Source organism: Misgurnus anguillicaudatus, chromosome 23, assembly GCF_027580225.2.
Source record: "Misgurnus anguillicaudatus chromosome 23, ASM2758022v2, whole genome shotgun sequence".
In the NCBI taxonomy this organism is placed as follows: Eukaryota; Metazoa; Chordata; class Actinopteri; order Cypriniformes; family Cobitidae; genus Misgurnus; species Misgurnus anguillicaudatus.
The window spans coordinates 24,161,164-24,181,996 of NC_073359.2; the positions used below are offsets into that span (position 1 = coordinate 24,161,164).

General features: G+C 35.2%; 1 protein-coding gene across 7 annotated transcripts in view; it reads left to right on the forward strand.

The window, feature by feature from the left end:
* Positions 1 to 6,697: 6,697 nt before the first annotated feature.
* glsa (glutaminase a) overlaps positions 6,698 to 20,833 on the forward strand; it is a 29,510-nt gene continuing 15,374 nt past the window's right edge. For 3 of the 7 annotated variants that reach the window (XM_055218727.2, XM_055218730.2, XM_055218731.2), the window contains exons 1-7: positions 6,698 to 7,114; positions 15,691 to 15,787; positions 16,071 to 16,189; positions 16,601 to 16,730; positions 16,859 to 16,938; positions 18,443 to 18,606; positions 18,727 to 18,785. In XM_055218727.2, the coding sequence (XP_055074702.1) occupies positions 6,846 to 7,114; positions 15,691 to 15,787; positions 16,071 to 16,189; positions 16,601 to 16,730; positions 16,859 to 16,938; positions 18,443 to 18,606; positions 18,727 to 18,785 (918 nt within the window). In that variant the 5' untranslated portion in view covers positions 6,698 to 6,845. The other 4 variants (XM_055218728.2, XM_055218729.2, XM_073862307.1 and 1 more) reach the window with 4 other exon arrangements.

The following is a 20,833-nucleotide window of genomic DNA, read 5'->3' on the forward strand; positions in this document are numbered from 1 at the left end:
TGGGCTTCAAGAATTGTTTTTCAACACATTAAACCGAATAGTAATTTATGATGTCTAAAAATAAACTTTATTCGGTGCAGTTTATGTGCACTGCAAAAAATGATTTTCAAGAAAAAAATTTGTAGTATTTTTGTCTTGTTTTCAGTAAAAATATCTAAAAATTCTTAAATTAAGATCCTTTATCTTGATGAGCAAAACGACCCAAGAAAATAAGACTAGTTTTAAGGCCAAAAATATCAAATTTAAGTGATTTTGTGCATAAAACAAGCAAAAAAAAATCTGCCAATGGGGTAAGAGAATTTTTTTTGAACATTTTTCTTAAACACTAAATTCAAGAAAAAAAATCGAGAATAATTTGCTTACCCCATTGGCAGATTTGTTTGCTTGTTTTATTCACAAAATCACTTAAATTTGATATTTTTGGTTTAAAAACTAGATTTTTTTCTTGAAAATCACGTTTTTGCAGTGTGGGGAGGAGATTTGCGTTTTTTTATTAAAGATTATGAAGACACATGAACTTTAAAAAAATTATGAAGTTCAAAGATAAGTCATTTGTAAAAAAATACCACATTATTCCAAAAAAATAAAAGTTTTTTAATTTCAATTTCATTGTGACTTTAGCTTAATCAACCAAAGTTTTTCATTTAAAGTGAGAAAATTTAAGTTGATTAAGCTGAAAAAAGTAACTTTTTTAAGTTAATCCAACTTTCACTTTTTACAGCGTAAAACTTGTGTTTTGTTTTCTTTATTCGCTGCAATATCTAACAATTCTTAGATTAAGATACTTTTCCTTGATGCGCAAAACGACCCAAGAAAATAAGTCTAGTTTTTAGACCAAAAATATCAAATTTAAGTGATTTTGTGCATATAAACAAGCCAAAAAATCTGCCAACGCGGAAAGCAAATTTTTCTTGAATTTTTTTCTTTAATTTAGTGTTTAAGAAAAATGTTCAAGATTTTTTTGCTTACCCCATTGGCAGATTTTTTATTCACAAAATCACTTAAATTTTATATTTTTGACTAATTTTCTTGTTTTGCTCATCAAGAAAAAGCATCTTAATTTAAGAATTTTTTTGATAGCCTATTTTTACTGAAAACAAGACAAAAATACTAAGATTTTTTTCTTGAAAATAATTTTTTGCAGTGTGCCGAATGCATAAATGTAAAATAAAAAGATAAACAAAAGTAAAAGTATGAATTTCACATTTTGTGTAGTTTTGGTACATTTTCATGTGAATCTCATGTAAATTCCCAGGTAGAAACCCATTGGATCACACATGAGATGACATATTCTCCACGTGTGATCCCATGGGTTTTTACATGGGAATTTACATGAATATGTACCATATGTTGCACATGCGTTTTTTCCCATGTGAAATTCAGGTGGCTTTTCGGTTGGGAAAATTTATATCATACATAAATCCATCTTTTAACTTCATATAAGCAACTAACAAGTTAATTTTAAAGTTTATTTATAGAGACGGCCCCCGAAACAGCTCATAATCTGGAAGTGGTTCATGAATCGAGCTGATCCAAGCAGCTTCATCTTCTGGTTGTGTCGCACACATGCGTTAATGCTAAAAACACCCACATACGCACACGCACACACACAAATGTGCATTCATCATTACTTAGGTGTACAAGCCCTATACGGTCCTTCCTCAGACAGACGTCATAACACCTACAGCATCTCTTAGTGTGAGGGAGACGGATCACCGTGGTGACCCAGATGTGTGGGCGGAGCTTGAATGGGGGCGTAAACAAACCCAGCCAGTGAATTACTGTGGTTTGCAGCAAAGACTATAGCCTATTATAGACTAATAGGGACACTTGTTTAGCATTAAATAAGTAGATACATTGAGGTTCAGAGGTTTAGACATTTTGATGTAATGATAAAACATATCAGCTCTCCTTAAAAAGGAGACATAAAGGCTTTTTAAACTGTATTTTGGCTTGACAGCATGGGATTTCCCATGAGGCGTCTCCTACGCATTTGGGGTTAACCATAAGCGTGTGTTTCCTGATCTCTGTTAAACGCAGTCTGCATGTGAACGTTCGGTGGGTGTGTGGGTGAGGTGAGTTGAGTTCAGATATACTCAACACAGTTTAAAATTCACTTATGCTGTCTGGTGCATTCAAATGCAAGGGTTATCCAAATTATGAGAGAGATACTTATGTATAAAAAGTGCTCGGTGATGGACTAGTCATCTATCCAGTACACTGCCTCTTGGCCAAGATATCGATAGCACCGGCCACCATTGACTCAACGGGTTAGACAAATGTGTATCAGAACTGTGTGCAATTTTAGTTTCAGACTACATTATTAATTTCTTTCAGTACAATTCATTAAAAAGAAGAGAGATGTATCTTTTTATGATGTCCACAAGGTGGCAAAACAACCAAAGGTATGAAAAAGCTCTTCTGTATAGAAGGGGACGTCAAATGAGACTTCCTGTTTTAAAGGGATAGTTCACCCAAAATGAAAAATTCTGTCATCATTAACTTACTCTCATGTTGTTACAAACCCATATACATGTCTTTGTTTTGATGAACACGAAGGAAGATATTTTGAGAAATGTTCGTAACCAGATGGACCCCATTTACTTCCATAGTAGGAATTAAGAATATTATGGAAGTAAATGGGGTCCACGAACGGTTTGGTTACGAACATTTCTCAAAATATCTTCCTTTGTGTTCATTAAAACGAAGAGATTTGTACAGGTTTGTAACAACATGAGAGTAAGTTAATGATGACATCATTTTCATTTTTGGTGAACTATCCCTTTAATTATGCATTTTTTAATATAATTGCATATTCTTGTTATTCATATATTTATTTATTTATTTATTTCGAATTGAGAAAAGCAAATTACAACAAAAAAGTAATTTACATTAGCTCACCTTATTCGAAAAGGGATAGGTAGAAGCCCTAGGCTTATCAAAAACCTATCCCCAAACATCACAGTACCTAAAGCTCACATCAAACAATTTAAAATCAAAAACACAGCTTTTAAAATAAACACACACAAAAAAAAATACATCAAAAAATAAAGAGAAAAAAAAAATCAAATCAGGCAGTAGCAGTTTTCCAACTCACCCCTCTCTTATATACTTAGCAAAAATAGATTTTTTAAACCTTTTTTTAAATTGAAATATATGAACACTTTCTTTTATCTGGTTGTTCAAACTATTGCACAATATCACTCCACGGATCAAACTACACATTCTTTTAAGCTCTGTCTGAGCATATTGTTGTCTCATATCTAAAGTCCTTCTTAAGTTATAACCACATTCTATATCTGTAAACAATTTTTGTATGTTCCCAGGTAGTTGTTTATTTTTTGCTTTATAAATAATTTGAGCAGTTTTTAAATCTACTAAATCATTAAACTTTAGAGTTTGTAATTTTAAGAATAATAAATTAGTATGTTCATGGTATCCTACATTATTTACTATCCTTATAGCTCTTTTTTGTATTGTAATTAATGATTGCAAGGTTGATATGTAGGTATTACCCCATACTTCCACACAATAATTTAAGTATGGCATAACAAATGAACTATACAAAATATAAAGTGCTTTCTCATTCACTAAATTCCGTACTTTCATCATTACACCAACACTTCTTGCCACTTTTGCTCTCACATATTTAATATGGGGTTTCCAGCAGATTTTGTGATCAAGAATCACACCCAAAAATTTATTTTCATACACTCTTTCTATTTCAGTATTATTAATCATAATTTTTATTTGTTTATCAATCTTACGATTTCCAAACAACATAAATTTGGTTTTCTCTAAATTCAATGATAATTTATTTAAATCAAACCACTCTTTTACCTTATTAACTTCAGCTGTGACCATGTCCAAAAGCTGTTGCAAATTTTCCCCAGAACAAAAAATATTGGTGTCATCAGCAAACATTACAAATTTAAGGAGGTTTGTAACCCTGCATATATCATTTATATATAATATAAATAATACTGGTCCCAAGATCGACCCCTGAGGAACTCCACAAGTGATTTCTCTAAATTCTGATCTGTAGACTCCCATTTGTACAAACTGTAATCTATTACTTATATAGCTTTTCAACCAATCCAAAGCAATCCCTCTAATACCATACATTTCCAACTTATTAACCAATACACTATGATCAACCGTATCAAAAGCTTTTTTTAAATCTATAAAAACTCCCACTACATATTTTTTATTGTCTATAGATCTTGTAATGTCTTCAATTAACTCCATTAAAGCCATAGATGTCGATCTACTTGATCTAAATCCATACTGACTCTCAACTAACAGATTATACCTCTCTACAAAATTTTCTAATCTTTTAGCATACAATTTTTCCAAAATTTTCGAAAACTGTGAAAGTAAGGACACCGGCCTATAATTAGTGAATTGATTTCTTTCACCAGATTTATATAATGGAATTACTTTTGCAACTTTCATTTTACTTGGAAATACACCTGATGTGAAAGACAGATTAAAAATATAAACTAAAGGAGTAACAATTGCAACAATGATTTCCTTAATTAAAGCCATGTCAATATCATTCCAATCAGTTGATTTTTTATTCTTCCATTGATTTACAATTTCAAAAATCTCATTTTCATTGGTTGGTTTCAAGTATATTGAGTTTGGATTATTATTTAGAAAATCCACCGCCTTCACCTCACCTACTTGTTTCTTTTGAATTTTAATTTCTTCTGCCAGTCTTGGCCCCACATTTACAAAAAAATCATTAATTCCATTAACCACTTAATTCATATTATTTAGAGATCTCTCATTGTCCATGAAATTTTTTGGATATTCTACCTTCGTTATTCCTTTCCTGATAATTTTATTTAATACATTCCATACACCCTTAATGTCATTTTTATTATCGTTAAATTTTTTATTATAATAATCTTTTTTACTTATCCTAATGATGCTCGTCAATTTATTTTTATACCTTTTATACTTATATTCTGCGTCCACTGTTTTATTTTTTATAAATTTTTTGTACAAGATATTCTTTTTTTTACATGCATTTTGTAAACCCTTTGTCATCCATGGAATCCCATTAAATGTCTTATTTTTATTATACTCTTTTAAAGGGCAATGCTCATCATATAATGAATTAAATACTGTCAGGAATATTTCATATGCTTTATCAGTATCAGTTTCACTATACAATGATTCCCAATTATATTCTAATAATTCATTTCTGAGTTTGCTTATTGTTTTCACTGTTCTTACTCTTCTGTAACTAATTCCATTAACATCTTTTCGACTCTCATAATCAGAAGTACACATCATAAAAACTGGTAAATGGTCACTTATATCATTTATTAATAAACCACTTTTTATACTATTATCCATTTGATTTGTAAATATATTATCTATCAAAGTTGCACTATGAGATGTTATTCTACTTGGCTTAGTTATTAATGGAAAAAAACTCATACTAAACATTAAATCAATGAATTCATCAATCAATTTCTGATTACTGGGATTTATATGCACTGTTTAATGTAAAATACATATTTTGCATGAAAATATAAACAAGACAAGAAATTTGTAATACAAGTATTTGTTAGAGATTAATTTGAAAGTATAAATTTAAATTATATTTTAGGAGGTGGCTTTGTGAATATTTGTATAATTGTCACTATCAAGCCCAATTCCTCTTTGATTGGCCTCTAAAGCCCTTCATGGCCCCCCAAAGAAAATGTATCAAATAAAACATGCAAAAACATAACATTTGAATTAAACAAAACTTAAAAAATGTACAATGTTGTGCTGTTGGTTAGTATTTTTATTTTTTGAGGGTTAATTACACAGAATACATAATAAATTAATGTATTTTATTATAAATAAAGTCATAAAACTGGGGCCCCACTGGCACCATATCAGGGACCAGTTTGAGAATCACTGCTCTAAACCTACAGTATGACATCTCACTGAACCATGCACAGTGTTTTGATTGGGCATTGCAATGTTAATACCAGGCCAGGAAAGCATGCAGTAACACTCAGAAGGTCTCAACCCATTATATATTTATATATATGATATTATTACTGTATTATATAACTATATAATAATAAGAATATGTACTATACTATTGTTATAAATATTAATGATATATTTATGATATTTTTTTATAAGCACATTGGCTATTTTAAAATGGCATACTACCGTACTACTTTTACTATTGATGTAGTGTATAGTATGTATACTGCACACAGCTCTCGAATTTTCCGTATTCATACAAAAGCGACATGACATGGGCCGTTTCTCAATCCGAAGGCTGCAGCCTCCGGAGGTCGCATATGCAGGCTGCATACGTCATCAAGCCTGGTTTATTTCAGTTAACTGAGCATTACATTCGCAAGTCATAAGCATATTACAAGAATTTACGATAAATTAAGGATAATAGTCAAGGTTAGCTGCAGCCTTCAGAATGAGAAAAGGCCATGAACTACTCCATCATACTACTGTTTAAAATGTTCCTTTCCATACATACTTTCAAAGCAGTGCTGCTTAGTGTGCAGTATGCAGTACGCCAGTAATCTTCCGTTACAGCCAGCCGCTCTCCCTGTGAAGGGAAGTGATGTACGTCATAACAATGATTGACTTACGGATCATCCAATCAGCGTTGAGAACAACGTCGCGGGGGCCAATAGAACACGAATGCCGCGTCAGTGGGCGTGCTTTATTCTGTTACGTACCGAATTGAAGCAACGAGGGAAGAAACCGGCACGACTCTGTCATATAGAGGATTTACGGACGTTATAAAAACCACATTACCGTTACTATAACCGAAAATATCGTTCTCTTTTAAGCCTGTTGCGCTTGAAATGTTACAATTTAGGTTCTCGGGAGCGTTAAAGGAGTTTTGTAAACCGAATCTGAGGCGCATATTGAATAATAGTAAGACAGATAATAAAACAAAAGTCGCGTCTCGCTCCATCAGCGCCGCCGCCGGTGCGCTACCGCTGTCCTGGAGGCGCGTCGCCGCCGCTGGAAGAGGATGCTGCGCGTCTTCGTTTAGACGCGCACTGTGTACCCGGACGGACGCGGCCGACCAAGCCCAGAAAAATGCGCTCGGCCCTGAAGCCGTGGAGAAGTGAGTAATGTCTTTGATGAATGAAACCAGTCCTGATTTGTTAAATAAATTGATGGATCAAAAGCCTTCATTCATTCATTCATGATGGGCCTAATATTACCAGCAACTCATTTCACTATTACATGAAAATGCAAATGTATTCCTACTATGTAAATAAAGCAAAAGATTGTAAAGATGCAAAAAGAGATGCACCTTGTTCCAAGGATGGGGGTGGGTCAAATTCCCAGGTGCCAGGAGCCTTGGTCCTCTGCGGTTTCTTTTGCAAATGTGATCTTTCTCCTGTTTTTATTTAAAATAGCTTTTTTTCAGGGTTTATATATAGTAAGGATGGACATTGGAGGGTTTGGGCCGGTCCCCCTCAATGTGTATGTGTACAAAAATGTGGATAGTAAATTCTCAGTGTTGTTCTCTTGTTAGTTATTTACCATTAGATAAGTTATACTGGTTGATCGGAAATAGTAACTAGTCTTAATTGTTGGTAATAAATTAAATAGTAGGTTTTCCTACAGCTCAGTTCGTAGAGCATTGCATTACAAGTGCAACGGGTGTGGGTTCGACTTGGGTTAAACACACATACTGATGAAAAACTAAAGTCACGTGCATTTTAGTCATGGGCATGTTAGTTTTTGTGCTACCAGGTTACCTACTTCCTGTTTCTAAAACGGAAGCCTGGGGTTTTCTCGAAAACACGAGGGCTTGAGAAATATTTCAAAACATAGTCCTCTGAATTTCCGGATTTAAAAAAAATCACACATTAATTTATTTGTTATGCGATGAATGTGTCTTTGTCCTTGGAGAGACAAATTTGGCGCCCCTCTCTCTATCTGCTTCTCTGTCTGTCTTATTCTCACAATGACTTTTGAAGGTCATGTGATTGTAACATCTATAAGGGTTCTTGTCTAGTGGTCCTCCTGTTTCCATCCATCACCCTGATTGCTCATCCTAATCCGTATGTTCTGTTCCCAAACCCTTTTAGTAAATACATTGAGAGACAGCAATTTAATATAGCTTTTGAATCTGTAGTGCACTTTAAAATAATGCTGCCTATGTAGGCAGCTCGCTAGATTTTGAAACGGAGACACTTGCATGTATTTGTAGAGGCCTGCACACGTCGGTTGTCAACGGCAACCTTGCATCCGGAGACAGATGCTGGGCTATTTCTATGAAGCACCCTTCACCCCCTTTCTTTTTTAACACAGGCGATTGGTCCATTGATCACATCAACAGTTAAATTGTAACACTGACTGATGTGAACTTGATACCCTTAAAGCTCTTTCTCTCTCCGTGTCTAAATCAGTCTCTCTCTTTCATTGTGTCAGCAAGTATCATATAATGCTCTTTGGCACTGTTGTTCTTCACAGTCTAATTCGTGATGTCAGGTCTCAGAGGCAGATGTGAACAGTCCTGGGGCGTTCAGTGTCCCACAGTCCACCTCATTCACACACCAAAATAAAACCCCTATAAAAGCCAGACTGCAGAGTTTTGATACTCTGCAGCAAGTATCACTATTACTGTCACTCATACTTCTGTTTAGTAATCTGAACAAGCCTTTAGTGTTAATCTGCAACGTAACACATCCGCTACAAACACAAATGAAACCTCAAAGCGTGCAGCTCGGCAAGAAAATTTGCTGTCTGGTGGATAAAACAAACAAGCAAGGCAAACGTCCCATAGATTTGCATCGAAGGAGGGGCTAGGATATTATGTTGATACTTGGTCAGGCTAGTTTGACTTTAAAAGTGGACATGAAACATCTACCACCCATAAAGCCCTAGCAAGCACATAGAAATGCTGTAGATATGAGTTTGCATAGTCGATTTTTCGAATGGGATTAAAATGAATCAGCCCATTGCAGACTAGCTGACAGGCCAGGTTTATCCGTCATGACGCTACCAGCTGACATATGGATGCGGGAGTGAGTCAACGCTGGCACTGGTGAGCTGAAATCCTGCCAAGCTATGCCGGCTGTGAATCTGCAGTGAAAAATCAAACACTGAATGGAAATTAAAATTTCACATTTTGTGTCAGCTGGGATATTGGAGCATGTTTTCGTTTCTTTGTGACTTTGTTTTTTCCTGTTCAGCCTGAATTGGACGATTGGATTAGAAACATGTCACTTGATATTTGTTTCAGTATGTTTTGTCCTTACTAAATTTATTTGAGAAAAGTTTTAAATGTACTAAAATTATGCAAATAAACATTACTTCATTTATTTTAGAAAAGTTTTAATAAATGTACTAAAATTATGTAAATAAACTGACTTTTAACTTCTTCCACCCTGAAGCTATTTTGGGGATTTTCGCCTGGATTTGGCCTACCCAATTTCAAAAGCTTCCCATACCCACATGCAGAGGTTTACATACAAATGTTTGGTATCATTTTACAGGAAACCCTTTGAAATTACATAAAACACTGTTGAAAGTGCTAAACATGGTTGTATGTGATGTCAGTCCTCTAATAAACACAAAAATAAATAGGCGCTTTTTGATGTTTTTTTTTTAAAGTTTTTATTTAAAAGTGTATAACTCTGGCCCTGAGTGCCTCAGCTCCCTGCAGACAGTTTTGTTTGATTGCCAGCTTACAGAGGAAAAAAGATTTTTTTCTCTATCATAATCTATGCAAAAGTTATTTTACTCCAACTGATGGGAGGAATAATACCCTTTTTGTATACAATTTCTGCCTAAAAACATTTGAAGTGCTCCCATAACCACATACAGTGGAATACATGCAATTGCTTTATATCATTTTAAAGAAAACCCTTTGAAGTTACATAAAAAGCTGCTGTTTGTGACAAATAGTGTTATTTATGTTGTTTTTCATATGAGGAAACACCAAATTTTCTTTTTATATGTTGTAAATACTGCCTCTGATAGTGTATAACTCTGGTTCTGGGTGCTCTAGCAGACTGCAGACAGTTCTGGTTGTTACCAGCAGCAGACAGTTAACACCCAAAAAAAGAATGATCTCTTTAGCATGTCGCATTCAAAAGTTATTTTCATTTTACTGAAGTGTCCGAAAATACATTTTTCATATAAATATTAATTTTTTGTTTTGGACATATAATAAATAACAAGGGATTATTCATGCACACAACCTAAGAAAATGCTGTGAATGGACTCATTTTTTAGAGTAGGACCTAAGAGAAAAGATGGTGTAGCATTTGTGGCTATATGTGCTATCTGAGGCAGTCCACACTCAATTTTCCCATATGTTTACAAAAGACGATTTTTTACCTTATTATTCATTCAACTATTGTTGGATATGTGTTGATAATAGAAAAAAAATAACGCTGTAGCCTTATTCCTGAGAATGAGAGCTTTCATTTGATATAAGACTTGCCCATGTTTGTCATACTTGAAAAATATGAAATATGTGAATATTAAATCATATACAAAATTATGGGGGGGGGTGATAGTGTAAATTAAGTGTAAATAACTTTCTTACAGTAAAAGATTTCTCAAAGTGATGCATATCTGGAGAAAGTAGAGAGTCTAAGCTTTCAAACAGTATCTCATATGTGTTACTGGGGTCCATGATGGACCATTAAAGATTAAAAGAATATTTTATTTGAGTCAAAATACGAAATTTTGTACCCGGGACTGGGTCCTCAGGGTTTAAGAGGTTAAGGCCCTGTTCACACCAAGGATCATAACTTTAAAGTTAAGTGCTGCAAAACGATTAATTGCGACTAATCGTTTGCAGAATAAAAGTTTTGTTTACATCATGTATGTGTACTGTGTATAATAATTATGTACACACACACATGCATGTATAATTTTAAGAAAAAATCTATTTAAATATTAAGTATTTATAATTGTAAATATAAAAATGTATATTATGCACATGTACTGTAAATATTTCTTAAATATATACTTGCATCTGTGTGTATTTATATATACATAATTATAATACACAGTACACACACATATATATGATGTAAACAAACACTTTTATTCTGCAGACGATTAGTCGCGATTAATCATTTTGCGCCCTAAAGAAATTTAATTTCTTAATTTACGTAAAATAACCGCACATCGGGACTAAAATGAAAACAATACAGAGAAATTATATCATTCGGGTAGTTTTTAAGTAGGGATGCACGATATATCGGCCAACATATTGTTACCGGCCGATAACTGCTTATTTTTAATATTATCGGTTATCGGTCTGATAGCAAAATTAGGCTGGGAGTTTTTCATTGTAAATAATATGAATATTTATCGGCCTATATATATATATATATATATATCGGTTATCGCCCCCCAAATAAAAAGAGTTATCGGTTACGGGTATCGGCCAAAATTTCCATATCGGTGCATCCCTATTTTTAAGGCAAAAATTTTTAGTTTTATTTGTCAGCTCACGTGGCCTCGAGGGATATTAAAGTGTCCATTAAGTACAGACTTAAATCTAGCCGGAAGTAGTAGGTCATCTGGGTACTTTCAGCCTACAGTTTTACGAATATTATCAATTTGGACATACTACTCGCTAGGGCTGCATAACCATTAATCGCAACTAATCGTTTGCAGAATAAAAGTTTTTGTTACATCATAATATATAAATATGAATTCTTATTAAATGCATACATTTTTTTCTTAAAATTATGTATGCATGTGTGTGTATTTATACATACATAATTATTTCACACACATATATGATGTAAACCAAAACTTATTCTGCAAACGATTAGTCGCGATTAATCGTTATGCAGCCCTAATACTCGCCTTGTATTTAGATATTTGCCTACTATAAAGTATGGAAGTTTCGGCCGATTTTTTTTTTCGGCCGACCCCCATCTTTCTACTATATTTCTTCCTGTTTTTAACACGCTTACAGCCTTGTATCTGATTTTTTAACAATGGTACTTTTGATAAAGCATATTGTACACCGCATACAATTTACTATGAAAATCAGTGATGAAAGGTAAACATTTAGGCTAACATTTTGTAAAATAGTGATATAAAAACAATCGAGGATGCTAATAGTTAGCATGATTTGTTTAATCAATATGAGACTTCTTTTATTATTATATAATACGTGTGTTTGTATGCACATGTAGTGATATCGGTGTGTTTGGTGTAGCATCTGTCCATTAGTAGGATTCAGTAACTTGCTATGAAGTAAAGGCTTAAATTCATTATGGGAGATGCGACGGCTCTCGCTAGTGTACGTGTCCTAGTTTGTTGTGCCAGGTTGGACTCTCACGGTAAACCACAGGTATTTCTTCTGGATAAACGAAAGGCCTGTTTTAGACTTCCCAGCATTTTGTTGGTTTTGGCAGTGTAATTTAAACTTACTCTTACTTTTATGTGATATTTTGAATTACATTTTGGAAATGTGGACTACATCTATCTGGGCTTGTTGTTAACTTATCAACATTTATTTATGGTAAACCAAGTCATTGGTCTCCCAGGTTGTTCTGGTCATACATGCTTGTGCATTTTTGTGTCATTTTATAAATGTATATATCATTCATTTCATTTTTATTTTCTCTCTCCCATTCGGTTGATCTGCTTGCCTTGCATTTGTTGTGTAAGTATCTGATTTTATTTATTTGGTCATTCAAGTTTCTATCAACGTGCACATTTTATTTCTCTTCACATTGTTTCTAACTTCTGCAAAACTTTACTGCACTAACAAACATTCATTCTTTGGCCTAGATCCACATTTAACTTCCATTGAATTTAACCAGAAAGTAATTTGAATGGAAATGTACCTATATGCCCTTAAAACGACTTCATGACTTTAAAGCGATACTCCAGCCAAATATCAAAAGTACATGATGTACTCACCCTCAAGCAATCCGAGATACACATGTCCTTCATCTTTCAGACAAACACATTTGGAGTTATTTTAGTAAATGTCCTTGTTTTTCCAAGCTTAAAATGGGAGAAAACAGGCATCAGGGAACAACCTCTGACTTTGAAGCCCAAAACGGTGCATTCATCTTTCACAGAAGTAATCCACAGACCTCCAAGGGGTTAATAAAGGTCTGTTGCAGGTAATTGACGCGATATTGTTAGAAAGATATCTATATTTTAAAATAAACTATAATAACTAGCTTTCGGTAACGACGCCATCTTGGATTCACGAGAGTCACTGCGCACTGTATCCATGGCAACAAGCGCTCGCTAAAACTGTGAATCTCGTGAGTCCAAGATGGCGCCGTTACCGGAAGCTAGTTATTACAGTAAGTAAAATTTAAAATATGGATATTTTTCTTAAAAATCGCATTGATTTCCTGCAAAGGACCTTTATTAAAGGACAAGTTCGGTATTTTACACTTAAAACCCTGTTTTCAGATTGTTTATGGTGAAATACAGTTTTGACTGAAAACTCGACACATGCGGCTGCCCCGAGAATCCCCGGGTGCCTGTTGCCTCACCTCCCACCTCCACAATGGGTTTATAGGTGCACCGGAACAATCCCTTCCAAAATGCACCAAACCTCCGTCCACAAAGACGTGAAACCCACCGAGTGGCCAGGGGCGTTCACCGACATGCCCACACAAAAATCGCTGCAAAAGACGCCCTCCAACAGCTGTTTTAGCATTCATTGTTAACTTGTGGACCTATTTTCCAAACGCCTCACACTCGTATATTCTTCCGCTTAGAGCTTGAATAATACACTCCATCCCAGATGGTGGCGCTAATCCGCCATTGCCAATTGCAAGAATACCAACAAAGTTCCCGGCACGGAGTAATCCCGTACCTCACAGCACAACTAATACAAGTCAATGGAGTTGGACAAAAACTACGATAAAACCTGTTGGAATGCGTCTTTTGCAGCGATTTTTGCGCGAGCACATCAGCGAACACCCCCGACCACTCGGTGAGTTTCACGTCTTTGTAAAACGAATGTTTAATGCATTTTAGAAAGGATTGTTCTAGTGCACCATTAAACCCATTGTAAAGGTGGGAGGTGAAACACAAACACCTGAAAATTCTCGGAGCAGCCGCATATGTCCAAATTTCAGTCAAAACCGTTCTATTTCATCATAAACAATCTGAAAACAGTGCTTTAAGTGTAAAATACCCAACTTGTCCTTTAACCCATTAGAGCCATGTGGATTACTTCTGTGAAGGATGAATGCACTTTTTGGGGGGTTTAAAATCAGAAGTTGTTCTCTAATCCTTGTTTTCTACCATTATAAAGCTTGAAAGAGCAAGGTCATTTACTAAAATATCTCCAAATGTGTTCATCTGAAAGACAATGGACATATGTATCTCGGATTGTTTGAGGGCGAGTACATCATGGGGTTATTTTGATATTTGCCTGAAGTATCACATTCATTTCTGGATGATTTGTGGTCAGATTATAAGCCAAAGCCTTTCTTTGCCTGACATGTAGTGCTGTAGCTATCCCAAAATGCAATGCATTGTTTGGACTTGTGTGGCTTTCGTTTTTGAACGTTTAACATTTTATAAATTAACCCCTGCAGGACTATTTGTTTAAGTTCTTCTAACACACTAACATTTTTCTAAAGAAAGACTCAATGTCAGTCAGTGGTAAATGAAATTTTCAAAAGTTTTGTAACTGCTTTAAAAAAAGTGCTTTTACTTATTTATTAAAGGGGACATTTCACAAGACTTTTTTAAAGATGTCAAATAAATCTTTGGTGTCCCCAGAGTATGTATGTGAAGTTTTAGCTCAAAATACCATATAGATAATTTATTATATTGTGTTAAAATTACCACTTTAGGTCAGAATGTGTGTCCTTTAAAATGCAAATGAGTTGATCTCTGCACTAAATGGCGATTGGATAGTGCAGATTAAGGGGCGATATTATCCCCTTCTGACATCACAAGAGGAAACAAATTTCAATGAGCTATTTTTTCACATGCTTGCAGAGAATGGTTTACCAAAACTAGGCTACTGGGTTGATCTTTTTCACATTTACTAGATTGATAGAAGCACTGGGGACCCAATTATAGCACTTAAACATGGAAAAATTCAGATTTTCATGATATGTCCCCTTTAAATGACTTTACCATAAAATGTGAACCCTACTGCATGACATTCTGAGACTAATTCTGAAACCCAAAAATTAAAAGACTGTCATCATTTACTCATGCTGTATACATTTCTTTGTTCTGGTCAACACAAAGGAAGATGTTACCAATCAGAAGACCCACTGACTTCCATAGTATTCTTTTTACTACTATGGATGTCAATGGGGCTTCTGATCAGTTTGGTTACAAACATTCTTTACAATATTGTGTTTATCAGAACAAAGAAATGTATACAGGTTTGTATAAATAAATGACAACAAAAATACTTTTTTTTGGGTGAATGATCCCTTTAAAGACGGGGTGCATGATCTCTGAAAGCCAATGTTGACATTTGAAATCACCTACCCCAATAGAAACTGGACCTATTTTTGATAGACCCGCCCCACACATACGCAACCCAGGCAACGATGTCGGTTAGTAGACACGCCCCTTACTGCTGATTGGCTACAAGTGTGTTTGTCAAAAATCATGCACCCCGCCTTTATTAATAAAAATCAGAGTAATTTTGTTTTTTGAAATCTTTGCTACAATCTCACCGGATTTGTATATCTTTTCATTTCGCAGAAGAAGGAAGGCAGGCATTTTGCCCAGCCTGGAAGATCTCCTGTTTTACACCATTGCAGAGGGACAGGAGAAAATTCCAGCACACAAATTTACCACGGTAAAAACACACACACAATACACTTTCAATAAAATGTAATTTGTAGTATTGTAGCTTTTGTGTACTCCTAAAATTTGATGAATATTACAACCATTATCTTCTTGAAAAACAGACCAACAGACCAAAAATATTGATAATCTATCTAATAAAATCAAATAAAATCCTTTAGAATGAGAATTCCTCTTAATAAGAGTCAAATAATAACAAAAACCTAAAAATATTGAATTTCTAATTGTCTTGTGATTGTATAAATAATGTACATTTACTGTCTCGTGTGTTTCAGGCGTTAAAAGCCACTGGTCTGCGTACCGGAGACCCTCGTCTTAAGGAGTGCATGGAGATGTTGAAGGTCACGCTAAAAACCACATCAGACGGCGCTCTGGATAGACAACTTTTTAAAAAGTAAACATATAAGTTTAATTAAACCTGATCAAAGCTTACGATTAATTTTTTTATTAGAATTATACATATATGTATGTTATTTCACGAATACAAATATATTGGCCGTAGTTATTACAGTATATTTAAAGTGTTTTTTTACTATCCTATCAAAATTTGCTGTTAAAGGAATTTAGCCAATACCTTCACAAGTATCAGCAAATGGCATAAACATGTAGTTTCCTATTATGCATGATAATCAGCAGTTTTGTCCTTGACTGAGTTTTAGTAAGTCAGACATGTGGTGCAAAGCTTGTATTGTTCTGGAATTTTCAAGGACAAAATAAAAAAAACATTCCTACAGCATATTCATTATTTAGAGCTTTCCTTAAGCTTTAAGTGTCGAATTTTATCTGACCTACTTTTTCCTCACAGGTGTGTGCAAAGCAACATCGTTCTGCTGACTCAGGCATTCCGCAAGAAGTTCGTCATTCCCGACTTTCAGTCGTTCACCTCCCACATCGATCAAATTTACGAGAGCGCTAAATCCTTGTCAGGTGGCCAGGTGAGTGCTTGCCTACCAATGTCTGAATGACATTTTTTTAAGATAATAAAACATGCATTTTGAATTGTTAATGCTTTTCGTTTACGAATCACGTTTTTATTTTGTGATACTGTTTTTGTGTTATATAGGTGGCGGACTACATTCCTCAGCTAGCAAAATTTAGCCCAAATCTTTGGGCTGTTTCCCTCTGCACTGTAGACGGCCAACGGTAAACTATAATAGTAGTAGTCTATAATAAAATACGTACGCTTGTTTTTTAAGTTCGCATTAATGAGTTTTTGCATAATATATGTTTTGTGTGTAATTAATATGTATTTTTAAACCAAATCCATGAATACATTTCTAACGAGCCCCTAAGGTGACATTGGAGTAAAAAAATCTAATGTTTAGTTTCATGTGCTCACGTGAAACTTTCATGTTCTCACGCGAAACCTTCATGTGCAGAATTTTTTTTAAAAGTTCAGTTTCTCACGTGAGCACGCGAAAGTTTCTCACGTGAGCACGCGAAAGTTTCTCACGTGAGCACGCGAAAGTTTCTCACGTGAGCACGCGAAAGTTTCTCACGTGAGCACGCGAAAGTTTCTCACGTGAGCACGCGAAAGTTTCTCACGTGAGCACGCGAAAGTTTCTCACGTGAGCACGCGAAAGTTTCTCACGTGAGCACGCGAAAGTTTCTCACGTGAGCACGCGAAAGTTTCTCACGTGAGCACGCGAAAGTTTCTCACGTGAGCACGCGAAAGTTTCTCACGTGGGCACGCGAAAGTTTCTCACGTGGGCACGCGAAAGTTTCTCACGTGGGCACGCGAAAGTTTCTCACGTGGGCACGCGAAAGTTTCTCACGTGGGCACGCGAAAGTTTCTCACGTGGGCACGCGAAAGTTTCTCACGTGGGCACGCGAAAGTTTCTCACGTGGGCACGCGAAAGTTTCTCACGTGGGCACGCGAAAGTTTCTCACGTGGGCACGCGAAAGTTTCTCACGTGGGCACGCGAAAGTTTCTCACGTGGGCACGCGAAAGTTTCTCACGTGGGCACGCGAAAGTTTCTCACGTGGGCACGCGAAAGTTTCTCACGTGGGCACGCGAAAGTTTCTCACGTGGGCACGCGAAAGTTTCTCACGTGGGCACGCGAAAGTTTCTCACGTGGGCACGCGAAAGTTTCTCACGTGGGCACGCGAAAGTTTCTCACGTGGGCACGCGAAAGTTTCTCACGTGGGCACGCGAAAGTTTCTCACGTGGGCACGCGAAAGTTTCTCACGTGGGCACGCGAAAGTTTCTCACGTGGGCACGCGAAAGTTTCTCACGTGGGCACGCGAAAGTTTCTCACGTGGGCACGCGAAAGTTTCTCACGTGGGCACGCGAAAGTTTCTCACGTGGGCACGCGAAAGTTTCTCACGTGGGCACGCGAAAGTTTCTCACGTGGGCACGCGAAAGTTTCTCACGTGGGCACGCAAAACCAAACCTTATTTAATCTCTGCTCCATGTTTATATTTATATTTTTAGATATTTTTTATTATAAATGTAATTTTTTATATATAAATAAAAAATATATTAAATGCGCGCACACACACATATATATAAATTATGCAAAAACTCACTTGTATTTTGTATGTGATTAATCACGATTAAACTTTGCCCACCACTATTTTTAAGTTTTCGTTAATATTAACGATTTTGTTTTTTTTAATGTTTCTTTCATTTTCTGCTAATCTACAGATACACCGCGGGTGATACGAAAGTCCCGTTTTGTCTGCAGTCATGCGTGAAACCCTTAAAATATGCCATCGCGGTTCACGACCACGGCACCGAATATGTACACCGATTTATAGGGAAAGAGCCCAGCGGTCTTCGATTCAACAAACTTTTCCTTGATGAAGATGGTAAGGCGATCATTAAATCACTTTTTGATGATGAATGTATACAGAATGTTTGTTTTGGTTGAGGCAACGTACATTTGAAACTTATTCGTTGACTTGTATTTAATGTATTTTTTTTTCCAGATAAACCTCACAATCCCATGGTAAACGCTGGCGCCATAGTGTGTACCTCTCTTCTCAAGGTAAATTGCATTTTTATCTTCACAACCTTCTACTGTTTTGATAAATGAAAACCAAAACATCAAAATGTGTGAAGTTCAACAGAATTTAAGTTTTTATTTATTTAATCGCCTAAAATGTGTAGCTTTGCTGATATTTTTACTTTTTTAGATGATGCTTGTGAGAATCAGAGAGACCAAATGGAATTAATCTGATTACATTCGCTCTCATCTGAGATTAAGATTATGAATAATCATGCTTTAAGGATTATAGTGAAGAGAGAGAGAACAGGAAGAGGAAGTGATGAAGAGAGGAAAAATAACAGAGAGATGGAGAGACCATTATAGGGAAATGCAAAAGACAAAGAAACACAATTAAGAGAGAAAGCTATCAAAATGTCTCCGAAATTAAGTTATCAGGCTTATTCTGCAGTTTATAGTCAAAATAATTTTGTCCCGATCAAGACTTTAAGTGGCAGAATTAAATTAAATCGTTTTCAACTGATGCGTAATTACTAAAAAGGCAGGTCTGTATAAGTAACCAATATAAAATAAAATAAAAAGACATAATTCAATTAAATGAATTGTGTTGAACATCTGAATTAAATTTAAATAAAAACATAATTTAACTAAATTAATTGTGTTGAACATCTAAATTAAATGTAACTAAATTCCTCATTTGCAAGTCGCTTTAATGATTTTTTTATTATTTATTTTTTAAATAAGTTATTTATGAAGTAAATATTAAAATGTATATACACACACACACACACATAGATGTATGCAAATGACTTCTACTGGAGTCTGATGTTGTATTACAGCATTTGAAGTGTAATGTAAATGTTATGGGACTTATGCTGCGTACACACCAAAAGCTAATTTAATTATTAGCGCAAGTAGATTACATGCAAAGACATGAATAGACGTAAATTCGCCCAGGGTGATGCAAATGACACGAATCCGTGCTATTCGCCTCAGATGCGTTGAAAATATTAAATTCAAGCGGAAAATTTTCATGACACAAATCCCGCGAGTAATCTATAGCGAGGATTTTTTACGTAAATGATCACTATCAGTTTAGTGGGTTTATTAACTATTTACACACAGCCTATGTTTTATGGATAATGAGTAGTGTAGTATTTTGAGAGCTAGCAAAATAAGATATTGTGGTTTTGTTTAGAAGCATCATGATGTCATATATTTGCTAAAACTTACAATAAAATCACTTTCTACGATATGATAAACATAATCATAATCAGGTCTTTGTAACGAGATACATTTTTTATATTTATTTACATATATGACAACATTTTAAGGCAAATACTGAAGCTTGCATGAAATGTCACTCAGGCCTGTCGGGGTGGTAATGTGTGATGTATGTGTGAAGGATTTGTGTGGTTTTTATTGTTGTTGCGTATTTTACAGCATTAGGAACTGTGGGAAATTTTGACCCTCCAACAGGTCAATGACGTTGGTAATTTCCCTTTCATTTATTTTTCCTCATTGAACAAATTTCCAACTAAAGCTAATGCTAGGCTACATTAGCATAAGACTGACAAATTCACTGCTTTATCGTAATTCTGCTTAATGCCTGTGGGAACAACAATCAAGGTTTACTTTTTTCTTTTTTTAAATTAATTTTAATTTTGAATTTGTAAAAGTTTAAATTTTTGGATTTAAAGGTGCAGTGTGTAATTTTCAGAAGGATATTTTAAAAGAAATGCAAAATAATATACAAAACTATATTATCAGGGGTGTATAAAGACCTTTCATAATGAACCGTTATGTGTTTATTACCGTAGAACGAGACCTTTTTATCTACATACACAGAGGGTCCCCTTACGTGGAAGTCGCCATTTTGTGCTGCCATTTTTTTACAGAAGCCCTTAACGGACCATTTTTTTTACTAAGTTGTCTCCGACGATTACATGTTTGTCTGGTAGCAGCTACCGTAGCTTCTGTATGTGTTTCAAAAGCGAGGGGTGAGGAGTGGACTAAGCCATTGGTTGCAATTCGCAACCTCACCACTAGACGCCGCTAAAAATTTACACACTGCACCTTTAAGAAAAAAC